Below are 18,815 nucleotides of genomic sequence, written 5' to 3' on the forward strand. Positions count from 1 at the left end.
GGATGACTTAGCTCTCCCAGGCAATTTAGCTTCTGTGAGGGGTAGGGAGATAACATCTCCTACACTGGCTGCGGAGCAGTCAAGGCCTTCCCCTCCTCCAAAACTAACTTCTACTACAGAATCCCCTCCAGATACTCCTGGTTCCTTTCCCCAACCCTCGGCTCCAAAACCTCCTCCTTACTCATGGGGTTCAGAGCCTGAGACCACTCCTCTCTCTACTCCCAACCGTAATGTCCTTTTGTACCCACCACTGCCTAAGGATAATGTTACCTCACCCATTCCTCCACCAAGCCCACTCCACACCCAGAGTGGACTGAGCTATGGTGACAGGGCTACCCCCTCCCTATGAGAGAGGTACCATCGTCAGATGGGCTGGCTCGGGTACCTGTTCCCTTTTCTATGACTGATCTAGCCCAGATGAAGGAGAAATTGGGTCGCTACTCAGAGAACCATACCAAAGTCATTGAGGGTTTTAAATCCCTCACCCTGCAGTTTGACCTGTCCTGGGCAGATCTGCATATTATTATATCCACTTGTTGCACCCCAGATGAGAAAAAACAGATCTGGGACTTGGCTGTAGAAAGAGGTGATGAGAAGGCCCTAGCCGGCACATGGGCAGGAGTTCCTGGTGCCACTGCAGTCCCAGGGCAAGATCCTGGATGGGACTATATGAATGAAAGGGACAGACTTAGGAGAGACCATATGATAGATTGTCTCCTTGAGGCCATGCAAAAGGGGATTAGAAAAAGAGTGAATTACAATAAGCTCAAAGAAATCACTCAGGGAAAGGAGAATCCAGCCCTTTTCCTGTCCCGATTAGTGGAAACTATGAAACAATATACCAAGGTCTACCCAGACACTGATGAGGGGGCACTTATCTTAAGGCTCCACTTTATAGGGCAGTCTGCCCCAGACGTCAGGCGAAAACTACAAAAGCTGGATCTGGGACCTCAGACTCCAATTAACCAATTAATGGATGCTGCTTTTAAGTTTTTTCAAAACGGGGACCTAGCTGAGACAGGAGGACAGAGACATGAAAAGCTACTCATGGCAGAGGCCAAGGGACTCTTGCTACACCTGTGGACGGGATGGACACTGGTCGAAAGACTGTCCTTCAAAGGGAAGACTGCCCATGACTCCATGTCCAGTCTGTGGCCAACAGGGACACTGGAAACGGCAGTGCCCCGCCAACCAGAGACCCCGGCGACCCCAGAGGCATGTTCCTGACCTCCAGTCTCCTGATAACTCAGAATAGGGCTGCCCTAGGGTTTGATCGCTCCCAGTTTCCATCACCATGGCTGAACCCAGGGTTATTCTTGAGGTTGAAGGTAAAAAAGTTACCTTTCTAATTGATACAGGAGCCACATATTCTGTTCTCCAAACTCACAATGGTCCTACATTCCATTTGCAGCATAAGGTAATTGGAATTGGGGGAAAGAGGCTTAGCTGTAGAGAAATAGCACTATTAACATGTGCCCATGAAGATAAATTATTCCAACATATATTCCTGGTTATTCCTTCTTCCCCATGTCCTCTACTGGGCAGGGACATTATGAAAAAATTAGGCTCACAATTTTCGCTTATCTCAGTTCTAAACTCTCCAAACAGTGCTTTGCAGAAGCCTGCAACAATCTCTTCAGAAATCTGGGAGAAAGTGCCTTCCATTGTCTGGGATCAAGGCATACCGGGAAGAGCCCTTCAGGCAGATCCGGTAATGATAAGGCTCAAGCCTGATTCCCTTTACCCACCCAGGAAGCAATATCCCATTTCCCCCAGAGGCCAGAGAAGGATTATAACCTCTCATAGATAAATTCCTAGCCTATGGCCTCTTAGAAGAGTGCTCTTCCCCTTGCAATTCTCCCCTTCTGCCAGTGAAAAAGCCAAATGGTAGCTGGTGTATGGTTCAAAATCTCAGGCATGTTAATGAAGCAATAATTTCTGTTCACCCCATTGTCCCAAACCCATATACAATCTTAACTAAGATACCAGGGAACTCTCAGTGGTTCTCTGTCACTGACTTGAAAGATGCCTTCTTTTGCATACCCTTGCACCCAAAATGCAGATTCCTCTTTGCCTTTGAGTGGGTTTCTCCCTCAGACCCCGACCCCATAAGGTCACGTGATCCATGCTCCCACAAGGATTAAGGGACATCCCCCATTACTTTGGGGTTGCCCTCAACAAAGATCTTAGAGCCCTGAGACGCACGAGCAGCTCAATCTTGCACTATGTCGATGACATTTTAATATCTAGTCCATCTGAGGCTGCCTGTATCACAGACACCATTTCTACTCTAACTTTTCTAAGAGAACGGGGTTACAAGGTTTCTGCTTCTAAAGCCCAACTTGTCTCCCAGTCTGTAACTTATTGGGGTCAAACCCTAACCCCAAATTCCTGCTCTCTGACCACAGACAGGAAACAAGCCATACTGTCCATTCCTGTCCCCTCCACCAAAAGACAGCTCTGACCTTTTCTGGGTATGGCAGGGTTTTGCCGTATTTGGATACCTAATTTCGGGATCATTGCAAAACCTATGAGGCCACTAAGGGGCCTGATTTGGAACCACTGGATTGGGGGGGGGGGGAGACCAGGAACAACCCTTTTCACTCTTAAAAACCCGGCTTTCTTCCACCCCTGCCCTAGGGATTCCAGACCTTTTTCTTGTTTACCAATAAGAGAAAGCAGGTTGCCCTAGGTGTTCTAGCTCAGTACCTAGGACCTGACCTCCACCCCATTGCTTACTTCTCCAAGCAACTCGACTCAGTTAGCAGGGCATGGCCACCATGCTTGAGGGCAGTCTCTGCCATGGTCCTCATGGCAGAAGAGGCACTTAAACTAATTCTGCGTCAACCCCTAGAAATCCTGATCCCACATAGTTTCCTCAACATTCTGGAGGCTAGAGGTCACAGATGGCTCTCTAGGGGCCGCCTCACTAAGTACCAGCCTCTTTTACTGGACACACCTGACCTTACCCTGAAGGTATGCAGGACATGGAATCCAGCTACCCTCCTCCCTCTTCCGGAAGACCCCACCTCCTATGACTGTGAGGAATTGATAGGGGACACTTTCTCCAACCGACCAGACCTCAAAGATTCTCCCCTCCCTGAGGCAGAGGTCAGCTGGTATACAGATGGGTCCTCCTTTATAGAGAATGGGGTAAGGAAAGCGGGGTACTCCATAGTCTTGCAGACAGCCACCATTGAGGCAAAGGGACTCCCCACAGGGACTTCAGCACAAAAAGCAGAGCTGATTGCCCTCACAAGAACATTGTAACTCTCTAAAGGGAAAAAGGCAAATATTTTCATGGACTCAAAATATGTCTTTCATGTTTTACACGCTCATGAGGCTATATGGAAAGAAAGAGGTTTATTAACTACCAAAAACTCTCCCTTGAAACACGAGAATGAAATCCTGAGTTTATTTGAGGCAGTCACTTTACCTAGTGAAATCGCTGTCATCCACTGCAGAGAATCAGTCTAGATTCCAACATAGCCCGAGGGAATCATTGGGCAGACCTAGCCACCAAAGAGCCTGTAAGAGCCACTTCTCTGACTGCTCTGACCCAAACTCCATAACACCCCACAATACCCGCGTACACTGAGGAAATACTCTCTGTCCCTGTCCCCATTTAGATACGGAATGACCAATTCCACACTGAAGGGTCAACAACTGTGTGTCCACAGAGATTGACTGACCAAGATCACTCAGTTTAATACTGGGGTGGCAAGACTTTCCACACACCAGAACTTCTTCCAGTGTAGAAGGGGGAGCTGGCAGATAGACCCCAAACTCCAGAGGTCAGACTGATCTGGGGCCAATGGGAAAGAGAGCACAAAAGAGTTCCCACAAAGACATCACCCAAAAGATGGGGGTTTCAGGAGTCAAAGAAAAGGCTCCTTCCAAAAACTTTGGGAGCCAATATGTTTTGTGCAGGAAGAATATCTTTGGGGTTTGGGAAGGATACCATGGAGTTTGGGAAGAATACCTTTTGCAAGAATGCAAGACTCCAAAACTTAGCTTTAAAACAAAAAGAGAAAATTATTAGTTTAGGGAGTAATGCTGAGAATGGCCAGGAAGATAGCAAGGTGGGACAGCAAGATGGGGAGCAGTTCCTGGCATGACAGCATGAATGGAGAGGCTGTTCCCCATGAGGACAGCATCCATGGAGAAGCTGTCCCCCAGATGACATCAATTCTGGGGAATTTATACTTTTAACAACAGATGCTATGTCATGGTATGGATGTGACCTATAGTGTGTTAGTCCATCAAACACTTGGTGGGGTGGGGTGATCATCTGACTGGGGTCTGCCTGGAGGCATAAAGATTCATCTCTTTGTCCATCTTAAATCTAGAGGACTATCAAAGAGGATAAACATCTCAGGATCCTAGGGGGGTCATTGGGTGTTTCTAGGTTAAGAGACAGGAGGAGGTAAAGCAAGGGAGTTTCCCTGATAATAGTTCGCCTGGGTTTCTGAGGTACAGTGCTCATGTCACAATCACTAGTCAAACAAATACAAATGAATTGAATGACTTAAGGTGAAACAATACCTCCTGGAAATCTTATAAAATTCATTTTGTAATCTTACATAGTTATGCAAAGGGAAACCTTAGTACAACTCCTGTTTAGTCTAGTGGGATCTCAAATCTGCTTTATCCAAACTCCAAAATTACTTTCAAATCCTTTACATAATCACATTGTTATTTTAAAGTGTACACATGAAATCTAGGAACCCCAAACTTGTGCCCTAGTGGGGTCTGGTGAACCCCAGGGTTCAGGACTCGCTTATAGGTTGGACACCCCAAAGTTTGTCCTGGTTCCCTTTTCCCAAGGGAACCCACCCTCAAGGGAATCTCAAGCTGGCAGTTTCAGCCTGAGTGGGAGACCTTCAGGGGAATTGACAATCCTAGTTGGCTGGGACTAAGCCCATCCTAAGGACCCTTTTTGTCTCAGGGAGTCTCCCCTATTGTATCAGAGTGAGGGAGGCCTAAGCAAGAAACTACCCGGCCTTGGAAGTTCAGAAACATGAATATGTCAAGGTCACAGCAACAGTATGTACCAGATAAGAACTTAGGGGCCAAGCAGACCCCAGCAACATTAACATGTCAAAGTTCAAGAATAGTATGTACCAGATAAGGGTAGGGGGGCTATACATGCTGGCAACACTATGTCAAAGTTCCAACAATAGTATGTACCAGATGAGGACTGGGGGGCCATACATGCTGGTGGGTATATATATCTCAGCATCCACGAGCTACAATTGGAACTCCTTTGCTGAGCTCCCTTGGTACACACCAGAGCAATAAATGACCCTTTTGCTTAATTGCATTGTCTACTGGTCTTCCTTGCTGGTGGGCGAGAACCCAGACCCTAACAAGACCTTTTCCCCAGAAAATCCACACCTGGGCAGGAATCACTCTTTAGTATCCAATGTAAGTTGCCCTTTCCATACACTCCACCCCCTAACTAGGATTCCTTTCCCAAGCCTGATTGTATCCTGTCAGTATAATTGGAACACTCCCATTTCCATGTAGCTATAGTGTGTCAATCATCATTCCCCGCCCCTGGACTCCCCAAATGGTCTAGAGGTTCCCCAAATTCTTTTGCTCCCTGGAGTCCATCTTGCATGGTGGCACTCCCAGGGGTCAGTGTCCAGAGTGGCCAGAGTTCAATCCTTGGACTCTGTGCAGTCGTGTGTGGCACTTAGCTCTGTGCTGAGGCCTACTATGGCACTGAACCCCTTTTGCCCTTGATTAAAGAGTGATTTTGACTATTTAATAGTTCTGTATTTTTTCCCAGTCAACAAAGGAAACCCCAACTTTCCCTTAATCTTCAGCTCTTTCTTCTCTCATTCCTACTTGCTTAAACTCTCTCCCTTTTTTTTTTTAATAGCCCCTCTCTAGGCCTGGACCTTTCTTATCAACACTTCTCCTACTGGCTTAATTCCTCTAGTCTAAGAGATTATCTAAACTTGATCTTTTCTGCACTGAATTTTTCCTGAATGAATTAGCACAGGTTTTTATTACAGGAGACCAATTAACTACAATATTGTCCCAATTTTGGTTCTTAGAGGCTTGAACTGTATAAATAATTCTCATTTCTTTGAAGACTTTTGGGCAATAGGAATCACTTACAATCTCATCATTTTTATAAGTGGTAGTTTACTATGTGCTCCAAATCAAAAACTTAATAAAACTAGTTTTCATTTAGAAAAAGATAGAAGCCTTCTGAGGATTTAATACATTTTTTCAGAAGTCCAGCTCATAAGATGCTAAACATAATTTTGCCAAATAACATTGAATGTTGTCCCATTTAAATGAACTATGTAAGCTCAATGAACAAATTCAGATCAGAGCAGTGGTTGGGGAGTGTGTGTGCACACGTGTGTGTGTATGTCCTAAAATATCATACTAAATCATATAAATTTTAGGCAAAAGGCTTGAAGGTTGTTATATTCATCTCAATGGCTCAATAGGGAAGTGACTTCTTTAGTGGGTATGTTGCAATAATTTTTAAAGATAATCTCTTGATCTGTCTCCTCTTTACCAAGAAATATTCAGTTTTAATTACTTTTATTTGCTTCATGGTTCTTGAAGGGTTCCAGGTCTAAATGAATCATGAATGTATTAAAGATGCTGACTCAAATGAACAAAGTGCTCATGCAGCAGACTTAGCGATATGTTTCTGATATTTCACAGGATTGATGTCTGAATGCTTAAACTGGACTGGGCTCAGACTTGGTAGAACTGCAACCTCTACCATGGTTTGCAGCCTGGAAGGCTGCCATGCAATTGCAATAGCTTCTTTGTAATGCCACAGACACACCAACTCAGCATCTGAATGAGATGGGGTCAGCTCTAGAGGCAGGACTTTCAAATGAGCTTCTGGTCTGGTCACTGGCTATGGCACTCAGTGTTGATATCTAATCCTTTGTCTTGTTGTGGATTGCCAATATAATGCTGATATTTCTATCCCACCACCTGCTGGACTAACAATCCCACATCCCCCATACCTTGAAACCTCCATAAAAATCCCTTCTATTTTTGTCCCACTCTCTCTCTGACCATCTGAAGTGGAACTGACAGGCTGAACATGTTGTATGCTCTATTTTCTGTCTTTATGTCCTTCCTACCTACCAACCCACGCAAAAACATCATATAGCAGCATTTTCCCTCTAAATTCACTTTCTTTTTTAAAAACCCTCCCCTTCCTTCTTGGAATCAATACAATATTGGTTCCAAGGCTGAAGAGTGGGAAGGGCTAGGCAATGAGGGTCAAGTGACTTACCCAGATAGAAAGTATCTGAGGCCAAATTTGATTCCAGGATCTTGCATCACTAGGCTTGGCTCTCCATCCACTGAGCAACCCAGCTGCCCTTGAGTTTACTTTCAATTCAGGAGTCCTATTCCAAGGTTACCAACAGAGCTTACTTTGCGTTAGGAGCAACAAAAAGGTAAAAAGATTCTAATTTTCACATCTTTTTACTGCAGCTAATTTGTCGCTCCTACACAACAGAAATGCCATCATCCCAACAACAATTTATACGACCAAAAGGAGGGGGAACGTATCCCTTGTTGCTGGGACCATCAGTAGTGAAGGGTCTAGTTTTTAATATGACAGTAACACATTATTAGACCTCTGACTCCCGGAACCACTCCCTCAATGCCAAATGTCAGTCTCAAATGGTGGAATTATTCAGGCTCACATAATTTTTCTTCCAATTTTTCCTGTACTGTCTCTCCAAGTTCCTTATTTTAACATTTCTGTGAAAACTACATTAAATCAGCTCTAAAAATTCAACTTCCACTGTCAAAAGCAATTTCAAGCTATAAGTTTTGGTTGAAACATCCCAACTGGGTTCTGTTGACACTCATCAAAAATACTTCATGAAAGGGGTACTTGGGTGGCTCAGTGAATAGAAATCAGACCTGGAGACAGGAGGCCATGGGTCCAAATACACAGTCCTGCTTCTAAGGCAGAAAGTAAGGGCTTTCTAAACAGTATTTCATGAAATCGTGCACATTATAATTGAGAAATTTTCTTTCTTAAAAAAAAAAATAAAACCCTTACCTTCTGTCTTAGAATACTAAGGCAGAAGAGCAGTAAGGGCTAGGCAACTGGGGTTAATTGACTTGCCTAGGTCATGCAACTAGGAAATCTGAAGCCTCATTTGAACCCAGGATCTTCCATCTCCAGGCCTGGCTCTTAATCCACTGAGGCATTTCTGCTCCAATTTAGAAAATTTCAGTAAAGAAATTAAGCATTTTATCACAAATGTAGGCTTTAATTGATTTTGTGTCTACCTTTCAATGTGACCAACACTGGGTTCTTTGAAGAGAAAAGGGATATTATCTTCTCTGAAGAATTTTTTAAAGTTTTGCTTTATTATAATCATTTCTCTCCAGGTGATCAGACCAAAGCGAAAAAGCACAGACTGAAAACAAATGCTTGGAAGCACCTGCTAACTTGGATTAACCCAAAGAACAGACAGCTCAGGTAAGGCCAAGTTGTACTCATGCAGGCCTTTTAGGGAGCTGTAGGCTGTTCTCATTCTTTTGCCTTGCTCATCTGGCAGGCTTGGGGATAACAGGGCAAGAAGGTTGGAAGTCAATTAAAGCCAATCATTTTCCAAGGGTAGAATAGTAACAAAGTTCAAATTGTAGCCAAAAGAATTTCTCTGAATCCTTTAACATGTGATACTAGCACCCTCCACACTATGGGCATACCTACTCAGGAGAGGGCAACTTTAGATCTTTTTCACACAGCTGGATACCCAAAGGCTCTGCTTCTGAGGACTAAATGTCTTAGAGGTTCCTCTTCTGAAGATTGTACCCCTATCCTATTCCCTCTAACTAGAAGCATGGTGGACTAACCCTGGAGGTACTGAGTGCATCATTATGCAGTCCTGGCTTATAATAAATACTCTTAAGATTCAGGGACCTATTTTAGAAAGTTCCCCAATTTCACATTTCTGAAATAGGCCACTGGGGGCCTCAGATGAGCCCATTAGGGCTTCAGTGTCTTAAGTAGAAGCCCTAATATCACTGAAAATGACTTTATTCATATTATAAGAAATAAAATATATATCCTTTGTAAACCTCAAAATTCCTTAGACTTATAATTGTTGGAAATTTCACCATTGGGATATTTCATACTTGGAAAATTTCTTACTGATAGTCTATTGGAATGGGAACCCCATTGGCATGGGAGGTTCCTTCTCTTCCCTTCTTAAGATTACTTTAGGACAGAAACCCTTTGCTGAACAATGGAAAGGACTTTGACCTATGCTTAAGCATAGAACAGGAATTTCTTTGAGTCTTGATTGATTTTAGAATTGATACAATGGAGATACTTGGAATAAATCTCCACCCTATTCAGTCCTAATAGGATTGAGTAAGGGCTGCAGCCTAGATCAAAATTTAATTATTCCAATCTCTACCCTACTCAGGTTAACAGGATTTAGAAAGGGCTGTAGCAAAGGATCAAAGATTTAATCATTTGAAAATATGACCTTCAACAGACATGTGCAAAAGCCAGAAACCTCTGGGCGGTCCTGGGTTAAGCTAGAGCCTCCATTGGCACAGGGAAATTGATGAAGAGGGATTGGTAGATGGGAGAACTGAGGGGAGGAACTTGGATGGTTTCCTTAAAGATAGGAGGGTCTGAAGCTGAAGGAGGTTGAGGAGTCTTGGTCGGTGTGGTTCCTGTGGGCTCTGAGAAGGCTTGCTCTGAAGGAAGCTGAAGGTGGGGGTCTCTGAGACTGTTTCTCCATTTTTGGACACGTGAGTAATAGGGACTGATCTCTTTTCTTTGCCCCAGCTATCTAAGGGCTTGGGCCTTTTGGCCCAGCCTAAACAGAAGGGGTATTTAAGCCCTATTCCCTTCTCTCCCTTTTTCTCTCTCTCTCTCTCTAATTCCTTTCTTGCTCCTATTGTAATTAAACTCCAAAAAAGGCTGACGGCTGACTTGAGTTTTTCATTTAGGAATTACGTAGCTGATTCCTTGGCGACCTTAAATTAATATATATCAGTCTTTTAAAGTGATTCCCTTGTTACACCTTTAAAAAGAACCAACTTCCATCCCTGACCACCAGCAAGTACAAAATCTATTTGAAACTTGCAATTTTTTTTGTTTAATGGTTTTCCTGGCTGGAGGCTGAAAAAGTGGCAGTAGCAGTGATTCTGTTATACGTCCCTAGCTCTGATGAGAAAAAAAAATTCAACCTAGGCTTTAAAAGCTGAAAATGTGGCCAAATAATTCAAGAATTTTACATAATTGAATTAATTCACATAATTTAGTCATGAACCCAAATAGTCACTTTCAATACAATTGGTAACTTCTTTTACCCCTTTAAATTTGTGGGGTGTTGCGGGGAGTAATATCAGGTAAACTCACCAATCTGTAGCCATGGGGAGGCATCTTAAGCTTGGAGAATTTGGGTAGGAACAGTAGAGACCCACCAACCCAAGTCTTTCTTGGTGGGTGAGCCAATGGTGAAAATTCATCCAGGAATTAGCTTCCTATTTTTTAAAGTGGGAGGAGTACCATGAGGAGTGGGATGGAGCATCTAGGGAAGGTCCACACCTCATCATCCTATTTGGGGTAACCATAATGTAATGCCAGAAATGATCTAAACTATAAATAAAGTCACTGAGGCAGAGCTCTGAGCCAATTACTTTTTATTAAAGGGACCTGGCCACTATCTGAGACTGCCTTATGCTCAGAGTCAATTTTTATAATCCTTAAGTCCCAGACAGTTCAGATGGGATAGTACAGAATCTCCTTGGGGATCCCACAGTCACTCTGGGGTTCACAAAGTAAAGGGCTAGTAGAACTCCACACCTATTGTTGAGTAATGGGCTTACAAATATAAGTACAGAGCAGGCAGAATCCCACCCAAATGTTGGGCAACAGACTCCTAACTAGGGGACATTTTACATTTTGCAGGGACCTTCCAACCCATTAGAAGATTTCTATCCTACAGTACTAAGACCATCCAGGCTGGAGGTCTGGGAGTCTTCCTTGCCCACTTATAATGAATTGTGTTACACATATTGGGATTAGTTGATTATCCTTAACTGACTCAATGTACAATAATATATTTTAATACACAAGAAATAATCAGCCACCTTATGGAATGTCTTTAAACTGGATTATACTGACTAGGGGTAAAATCATGGATTTAGGAGGGGTAAAGGGCTACTCAAATAGGGTGGGAGTCCAATTACTGCTCATTGTACCCATCTAGCAAGAAATGGATGGAGCCAGTAGAACCACATACAGTCTATATTATTCATACTCAGTGCTTCCAGTAGTGTCAATAGGAAGACTGACACAAGAAGATCTCTGAGCAATTTTATCAAACAGTGGCTGTCTCAGACCTCCCTCTTCCCCAGAGGATCAGAACTTGACTCCCAGGGTAGGTTACCCCCACTGAGAGATGTGCCCATGAGACTGAATTCACTGTCTCTGGTTTGGTTTGTTTGTCACCAAAAGGATTCAATCTGGAAGGAGAAAGTTGTTTATCTCCTTTTAGGCATGAAGAAAAAAAATCAATCAAATATCAAAGGGAAAGTAGATGGAAAGGCCTAGAGCACAAGATTACATGAGATCATTTGTAGTAGTCTTCCCAATAAGGATAATTGATGGGGAAAAGGCAGAGCCAACATTCCCTTTGCTTTTTACCAGAAAACAACTCTTGCTAAAGAACCTTGTTAATGTTATCACTGGGGGAAGATGGAAGCTTGGATCTATTTCTGATACCTTTAGAAAGCCCCTGCTTAGACTTGCCTCATTTCTGAGATAGCATATGGAAAACCCAACCTGTGAAATTCAGGAGGGAGCTCTGGAGCCAGCCTGACTCTACGATGATGCTGTTGAGGTTTGGCATGCCTTTGTGGACATCTTCTCCTTGAAGCATATTTAGAACCTGTGGGAAAACCAGATTGCTTTGTTGGAAACTCTCTTGTCCTGTGTAGCTTCGAGACTGGACTTGTTTATGGCTCTGGGTCCAGATTTGTTGCTTATTCAGCACCTACAACTCATGTTGACCCCAGAAGCTTTTCAGGAGCTCCAGAGATCGAAATGAGGAAATTTCTGAGCTAGACCTTTTAGCAGCCCATGAGCTTTATCTGGGAAGTACCTCAACCATTGTTTCCTAATTCCTATGTTTCAAGTTTATAGAAGTAAAAGCTCTTCGAGGCTCTTCGACAGGCTCCCTATTTTGGCTCTCACGTCTGCTGCAGGACTTAATAAGCCTTTCTGAGACCTAAGACCTCAATAGTAGAAATGGAAATGCACATGTGGGCCTGCTGGGATTTGACGGAATTTAGTTTTTGCAACTTGTTTCTGGTTTTTCCTTTTAATCAAAGCCTGGTATCTCCAGAGCCTAGTATTTCTTGGTGTCGAAATGTTTAATAAATGCTTGTTGACATAAACCAATAAAATGCAAGGTCCTCCAGGGAGTTATCATTTCATCCTTTTTTTTCTTTTAATCCTTAGCACATAGTCTACTGTCTGGCCCTTAGTAGGTGCTTTATAAAAGAGAACTGGTTGAGAAATGCTTCTTGAAGTAACATGATTTGAGTCTCCAGTTCAAGAGAATTTGAGCCATTCTTTTTCCCCCTGCATTCCAAGACCTGACAAAAGCAAATCTAATCAAGGAAGACTTTGATCTTCATTCAGACTCCATCAGTTTTCTTTGGGAGTAGCATTTTTTATCCAGGGTCCTTCAGAATTGTCTTGGATCATTGTATTGCTAAGAATAGTTAATTCATTCACACTTGATCACTGAATAATATTGCAACTACTGTGTACAATGTTCTCCATATTCTGCTCACTTTACTTTGAATCAGTTCATTAAAGGCTTTTCAAGTTTTTTTCTGAAATTATCTTCATCATCTTATTGCAGAATAGTATTCTGTCATAATCATTATAGCAAAACTTCATGTATTCCCCAATTGATGGGCATCCCCTCAATTTCCAATTCTTTGCCATCACAAAATGAACTGCTAGAAAGTTTTGTACAAATAGACCTTTTTTCCCCCAAAAAAGATAACTTTGGGCTACAGACCTGGTCATGATATTGCATAGTTTTAGAAACTTTTGAGCAAGCTTCTAAATTGTTCCCATGAATGTTTGAATCAGTTCATAGTTCCACCAACAATACATAAGCATCTCAAATTTCCCCCATTTGTTATTTTTGTTTCTCTCAAATTAGCCAATCAGATAGGTGTAAGGTAAGTACCTAAGGTATTTTAACTTTCATTTTCCTAAATATACATATATATTCTTCATGTTTAGAGAAACTTGCTGTAAACTTTTTTACCTTAGGATTAACTGAATATTTTTCCTATCCTTTTTTCCCGTTTATCTTACTTGCTTTTCTCCTTTCATTCTATTCATTCTAAAGTGTTTTGCTTCTGACTACTGCCTTTTCCACTTAACCAATTCTCTTTTCTCATCCCCTTTCCCTATTCTCTTACAAGGCAAAGGGTATTTCTATACTCAGTTGTGTATATTCTATTTGCCCTTTGAGCCAATTTTCAATAAAATATAAATTCTTCTCCACAACTCCACCTAATCCCCCACTTCAAAAGCTCTTTTGACTCTTTTTTGTGAGAAAACTAACCCATTTGACTTTTCCCTTCCCTCCTTCCAATACATCCATCTCACCCCTTAATATTTTAATGCATTCATCTCATTATAGTAAACTCATACCCATGCCCTACAAACTGCCCTAATAATGATAAGGTTCCTAGGAATTACAAATGTCATCTTTTCATGAAGGAACGTAAGCAGCTTAAATTTACTGATTGCTCTAGGATTTCCTTTCCTTTTATGCATCTCTTGAGACTTATATTTGAAAATCAGATTTTATTTTCAGCTCTGTCCCTTTCACAAAAAAATACTTAAGAAGAACTCTATTTCACTAAACATTCCTTTTTTCTTCATGAATGTTTGTACTCAGTATTACTGGGTGGATGATGCTTGGTTGTGATCCTAGTTCCTTTACACTCTGGAATATCATATTCGACATTAACCAGTCATTAAATATCAAAGCTGCTAAATGTTGTGGTATAATGACTGTGGCTACACAATATTTGAATTTTGTTTCAATTCAGAGGATTGTTTGCTGTATTTCCTGCTTAATCTGGGAGCCCTGGAATTTAGCTTTTTTTTTTTTTTTAAATCATGCTTTTCAGGTTGTACAGTCATTCAGTTATTACTCCTGCATCGATTCAAGGTCAGTCATTTTTCCAATGAGATATTTCAGTTTTTTTCTATTTACGTATTCTTTTTATTTAAATTTTATTTCATAAAATCTCTTGGAGGAATTAGCTTCCACTTGCCCAATTCTAATTTCTAAGAAATTATTTTCTTCATTTAACTTTTGTAGTTCTACTTTCCATTTGACTAGCTCTACTTTTTAAGAAGTTCTCTTCAGTACATTTTTTATATCTTTTTTCCATTTGGCTAATTTTGATTTTAAAGAAGTTCCTTTTTTTAACAGATTTTTGTGCCCTTTTCACCATTTGGTCTATTGTTTTTAACATCCTTTTATTCAGTATTTTTAGTGCCTCTTTTACCAAACTAAGGACCCTTTTAAAAATTTTATTTCATTCATCGCTCAATTATTTTCTCAATTTCCCTCTATTTCCCTTATTTGATTTTTAAAATACTTTTTTGAGGTCTTCTAGGATTTTGTTCCTGAAATCAATTCACATTTTTCTTTGAGACTTTGTCATTTTCAGTTTGTTTTGATCTTCTTTTCACCACAGTAACTTTTTATGGTGAAATGCTTTTTTAAAGTTGTTTGCTCATTCCTTAACCTATTTCTTGACTTTCATGCTAAATTTGAAGTCTGCTCCTGGGGTAGAGGAGGCATTGTTTGAAGCCTGTTTTGTTTTTAAATGTAAGTGCTTTCAGAGGTGGCGCTGAATGGGGTGGAGTGTTTCTATACATTTTCACTTCTTCCAAGGTGATGTGATGTACAAAGAGGTGTGTTCACTACTCTCTTGGCCTACTCTGGACTGTGAATAACCAGCCTTTTATTTTACATTTTGGAACTGTGATCAGCATCCCAGATCCCTAATGGCTACAAATTCTATTACTTCTAGAGCTTGTCACTAATGGTACTTCTTACATTGGGACTGCCACCAGGCCTAGAACTAGAATCTACATATGAGCTATGAAACAGACTCCTACACACAATGCTAGAAAAAGGACCTTTGATCTCCTATTAAGTTGTCTGACCTCTCCCTGCCCCTTACTGTCTGTGGAATAGGAGCTCCAGAAGTAGCTTCTGCCAATTCAGTTCCCTTAAAAGCCTGCTGCTGATGGGTCAGGGCACATGGCTTTGCTGCTAACAGAGTAAGGCATGGCCTTGCTATTATTCTGTTAGCCTGTGCTAGACTTTGCTCCACTTTCACCACGGTGGGAGTGATCTTTCCTGCTGGCCTTCTAAAGTCTCTAGGCAGAAAAATTCTTTAACCTCATCCTTTTTGGAGTTCTTCTGTTCCAGAATGTTTTGAGACATTATTTTAAAGTCATATCGAGGAGAATTTGAGAAACCTGAGGTAAATCCCTGATTTCTGTCTGCTATCTTGGCTATGGTGACTCAGCATCTTTTTTTAATTTGGAATTGCAAATTCTCTCTATTCCTACTTTCTCACCCGACTCCTTGAGAAGGCAAGCATTCTGAGATAGATTATATATGTGCAGTCATCTAAAACTGATTTCCATATTGCTCATGTTGCAAAAGACAAGATGACTTGCAATGCCCACAGGCACGGTGAATTATCTTGGAGTCGTTGATGTCTGATCAAACTCTAAATGCTTCCATAGTGTTTGCTTCAGCTACATTCATGGTACTGAAACAATGGCTACTGCTCGTATCAACCGATTCCAATTGCGCAGTTAAGTGGCACAATGGAGAAAGTAAGAAGAATTTTAAACGGTAAATTGCCATTCATCTTGCTGACTGGCTAAGGAGCTAAAAACAAACAAAAAAAAGGCATGTTCATCCCTCAGCAAGAAAGTTTGTAAACTTCTCTCATTTTCAACCTCACTCATATATGAGCATTTTTACTTTTTTGGTACACTGGATAGAAGCATACCAATCCCAGACATTCGCTAGTAATATGACCCTAGGCAAGTCATAAGACCTCTGCTCATTGCAGTTGCTTCACTTGTAAAATGAGAATAATTATTACACTTAACCCTTATGGTTCTTATGAGAACCAAATGAACTAATATTGATGAAATGCACTGCACACAGTAGGTGCTATTTAACTGCTAGATATTACTTTTTTCCTTATGATTTTGATTTTTACTCTTTGTTCTCCAAGTCTGCCCTTCTTAAACTGAATTGTTCTCATAATTCTATTCACTCATTTCCCTGTTTAACTAAATGGATTTCCATTCATAAAACACCCTCTTTTCCCTGGATCATTAAAAGTTAGGTTCATGATCTTTTATTTCTTCCTGAACTATCACTATGTTTGTATACTAGATTCTGATCTCTGACAACAGGGTCTGTCTGTCTTTTGTTTCCCTTTGTGTCCTCAGAGACTAGAATATAGTAGGTGCTTCATTAATGTTTAGTCACTAACAGACTAGGCCAGGGCTGACACCTGGCCCAATCTCAATCTCCATTCTGCATTCTGATGTCTTTCCTAGTAGTCAATGCACGCTCTGGCTTCAGTATGTGACTCTCTTTTTCTTGTACCTAATCACCTTTAAATGACTAGACCTAACCATGAAGATCATGGAGGCTCCTTTCTAGGCCCCTGAAGTCTCATGCTATGAGACACCAAGCAGTCTCTATTTCTCATCTTCCTAAATTGAAGTAGTAATCATACTCATGATTCCAATCGGGAAAAAGAAAGGGATTCAGCTTCAATTATGTAAACCTTAGCATTGGATTACTTCCAAGTGAGACAAAACCATTGCTCTTACTTGTGCGCTCCTCCATCATTAGGCACAGCCTGGGACCATGTCTGATCAATGTGCTGAAGCCCCACGTCCAGGGCCAGTGGAGGGTCCTGCAATCTTCCTTTAGTTAGCAGGCGACCCCAGGGTCATCAGTAGAGCAAAAGTTCCCAAAGGTATGGCTGGGATCCACACAGCTGCCGCCAAGGACTGTTGTTTACTGACTTGGCAGTGCCTGAGGGAAAATAAGGGTTGACTTTTGATTGAGGACTTTACTAAGCTGGTAACAGTCATAAGATTTCTATCCAGTGTGGATTCTCTGATGTACAGTAAGACCATACTTCTGTGTAAAAGCCTTTCCACACAGATTACATTCATAAGGTTTCTCTCCAGTGTGAATTCTCTGATGTTTAACCAAACTATTTCTAGATCTGAATGCCTTTCCACACTGATTACATTCATAAGGTTTCTCTCCAGTGTGAATTCTCTGATGTTTAACCATACTCCTTCTACATATGAATGCCTTTCCACATTGATTACATTCATAAGGTTTCTCACCAGTGTGGATTCTCTGATGTACAGTAAGAGCGGACCTATTTGTGAAAGCCTTTCCACATTGATTACATTTATATGGTTTCTCTCCAGTATGGATTCTCTGATGTATGAGACCGTCCCTACCTCTGAAAGCCTTTCCACATTGATTACATTCAAAAGGAGTCTCTCCAGTGTGGATTCTTTGATGTAAATTAAAACCAAACTTGTGTGTAAAAGTCTTTCTACACTGATTACATTCATAAGGTTTCTCTCCAGTGTGGACACTCTGATGTGTAACCAACCTATTTCTAGATCTGAATGCCTTTCCACATTGATTACATTCATAAGATTTCTCTCCAGTGTGGACACTCTGATGTGTAACCAAACTATTTCTAGATCTGAATGCCTTTCCACATTGATTACATTCATAAGGTTTCTCACCAGTGTGGATTCTCTGATGTACAGTAAGAGCGGACCTATGTGTGAAAGCCTTTCCACATTGATTACATTTATATGGTTTCTCTCCAGTATGGATTCTCTGATGTAGTTTGAGACCGTTCCTACCTCTGAAAGCCTTTCCACATTGATTACATTCAAAAGGTTTCTCTCCAGTGTGGATTCTCTGATGTATAGTAAGACGAGACTCGTATGTAAAAGCCTTTCCACACTGATTACATTCATAAGGTTTCTCTCCAGTGTGAATGCTCTGATGTTCAGTAAAACTGCTCCTCCGTATAAAAGCTTTTCCACACTGATTACATTTATAAGGTTTCTCTCCAGAGTGGATTCTCTGATGTACAGTAAGATAAGCTCTCTTTGCAAATGTTTTACCACATTGATTACATTCGTAAGGTTTCCCTCCAGTGTGGATTTTCTGATGTATAGTAAGACGAGACTCGTATGTAAAAGCCTTTCCACACTGATTACATTCATAAGGTTTCTCTCCAGTGTGAATGCTCTGATGGTCAGTAAAACTGCTCCTCCGTATAAAAGCTTTTCCACACTGATTACATTTATAAGGTTTCTCTCCATTGTGGATTCTCTGATGTACAGTAAGAGAAGCTCTCTTTGCAAATGTTTTACCACATTGATTACATTCGTAAGGTTTCCCTCCAGTGTGGATTTTCTGATGTACATCCAAGTTTTCTCTCCAAGTGGAATCACAGGCACCATCACCAATGCAGCTTTGCTTCTGAGTTTCTTCCCCAGAAAGGCTTAACTCTGCAGAAATCTCTTTCACTTCAAGTCTGATCTTTCCTTCTGAAAGAAACAAACAACACACACCCATAGTCACCTCGACACATATACATCCCTTTTCCTCCACTGGCAGAATAAAAACTGACTTTCATTCTAT

General features: G+C 41.3%; 2 protein-coding genes across 4 annotated transcripts in view; both read right to left on the bottom strand.

Moving 5' to 3' along the window:
- The window catches only part of LOC100014158 (zinc finger protein OZF-like), a 103,791-nt gene extending 86,611 nt beyond the window's left edge, over positions 1-17,180 (bottom strand). The window contains exon 1 of the mRNA XM_056814447.1: positions 16,955-17,180. Coding sequence (XP_056670425.1) covers positions 16,955-16,973 — 19 coding nt within the window. The 5' untranslated portion in view covers positions 16,974-17,180. The remainder of the gene's footprint in view (positions 1-16,954) is intronic.
- LOC100022412 (zinc finger protein 883-like) overlaps positions 10,658-18,815 on the bottom strand; it is a 29,786-nt gene continuing 21,628 nt past the window's right edge. For all 3 annotated transcript variants that reach the window (XM_056814450.1, XM_056814451.1, XM_056814449.1), the window contains one exon: positions 10,658-18,721. In XM_056814450.1, coding sequence (XP_056670428.1) covers positions 17,229-18,721 — 1,493 coding nt within the window. In that variant the 3' untranslated portion in view covers positions 10,658-17,228. The remainder of the gene's footprint in view (positions 18,722-18,815) is intronic.

The sequence above is a fragment of the Monodelphis domestica genome, chromosome 2 (assembly GCF_027887165.1).
Source record: "Monodelphis domestica isolate mMonDom1 chromosome 2, mMonDom1.pri, whole genome shotgun sequence".
NCBI classification, from domain to species: Eukaryota; Metazoa; Chordata; class Mammalia; order Didelphimorphia; family Didelphidae; genus Monodelphis; species Monodelphis domestica.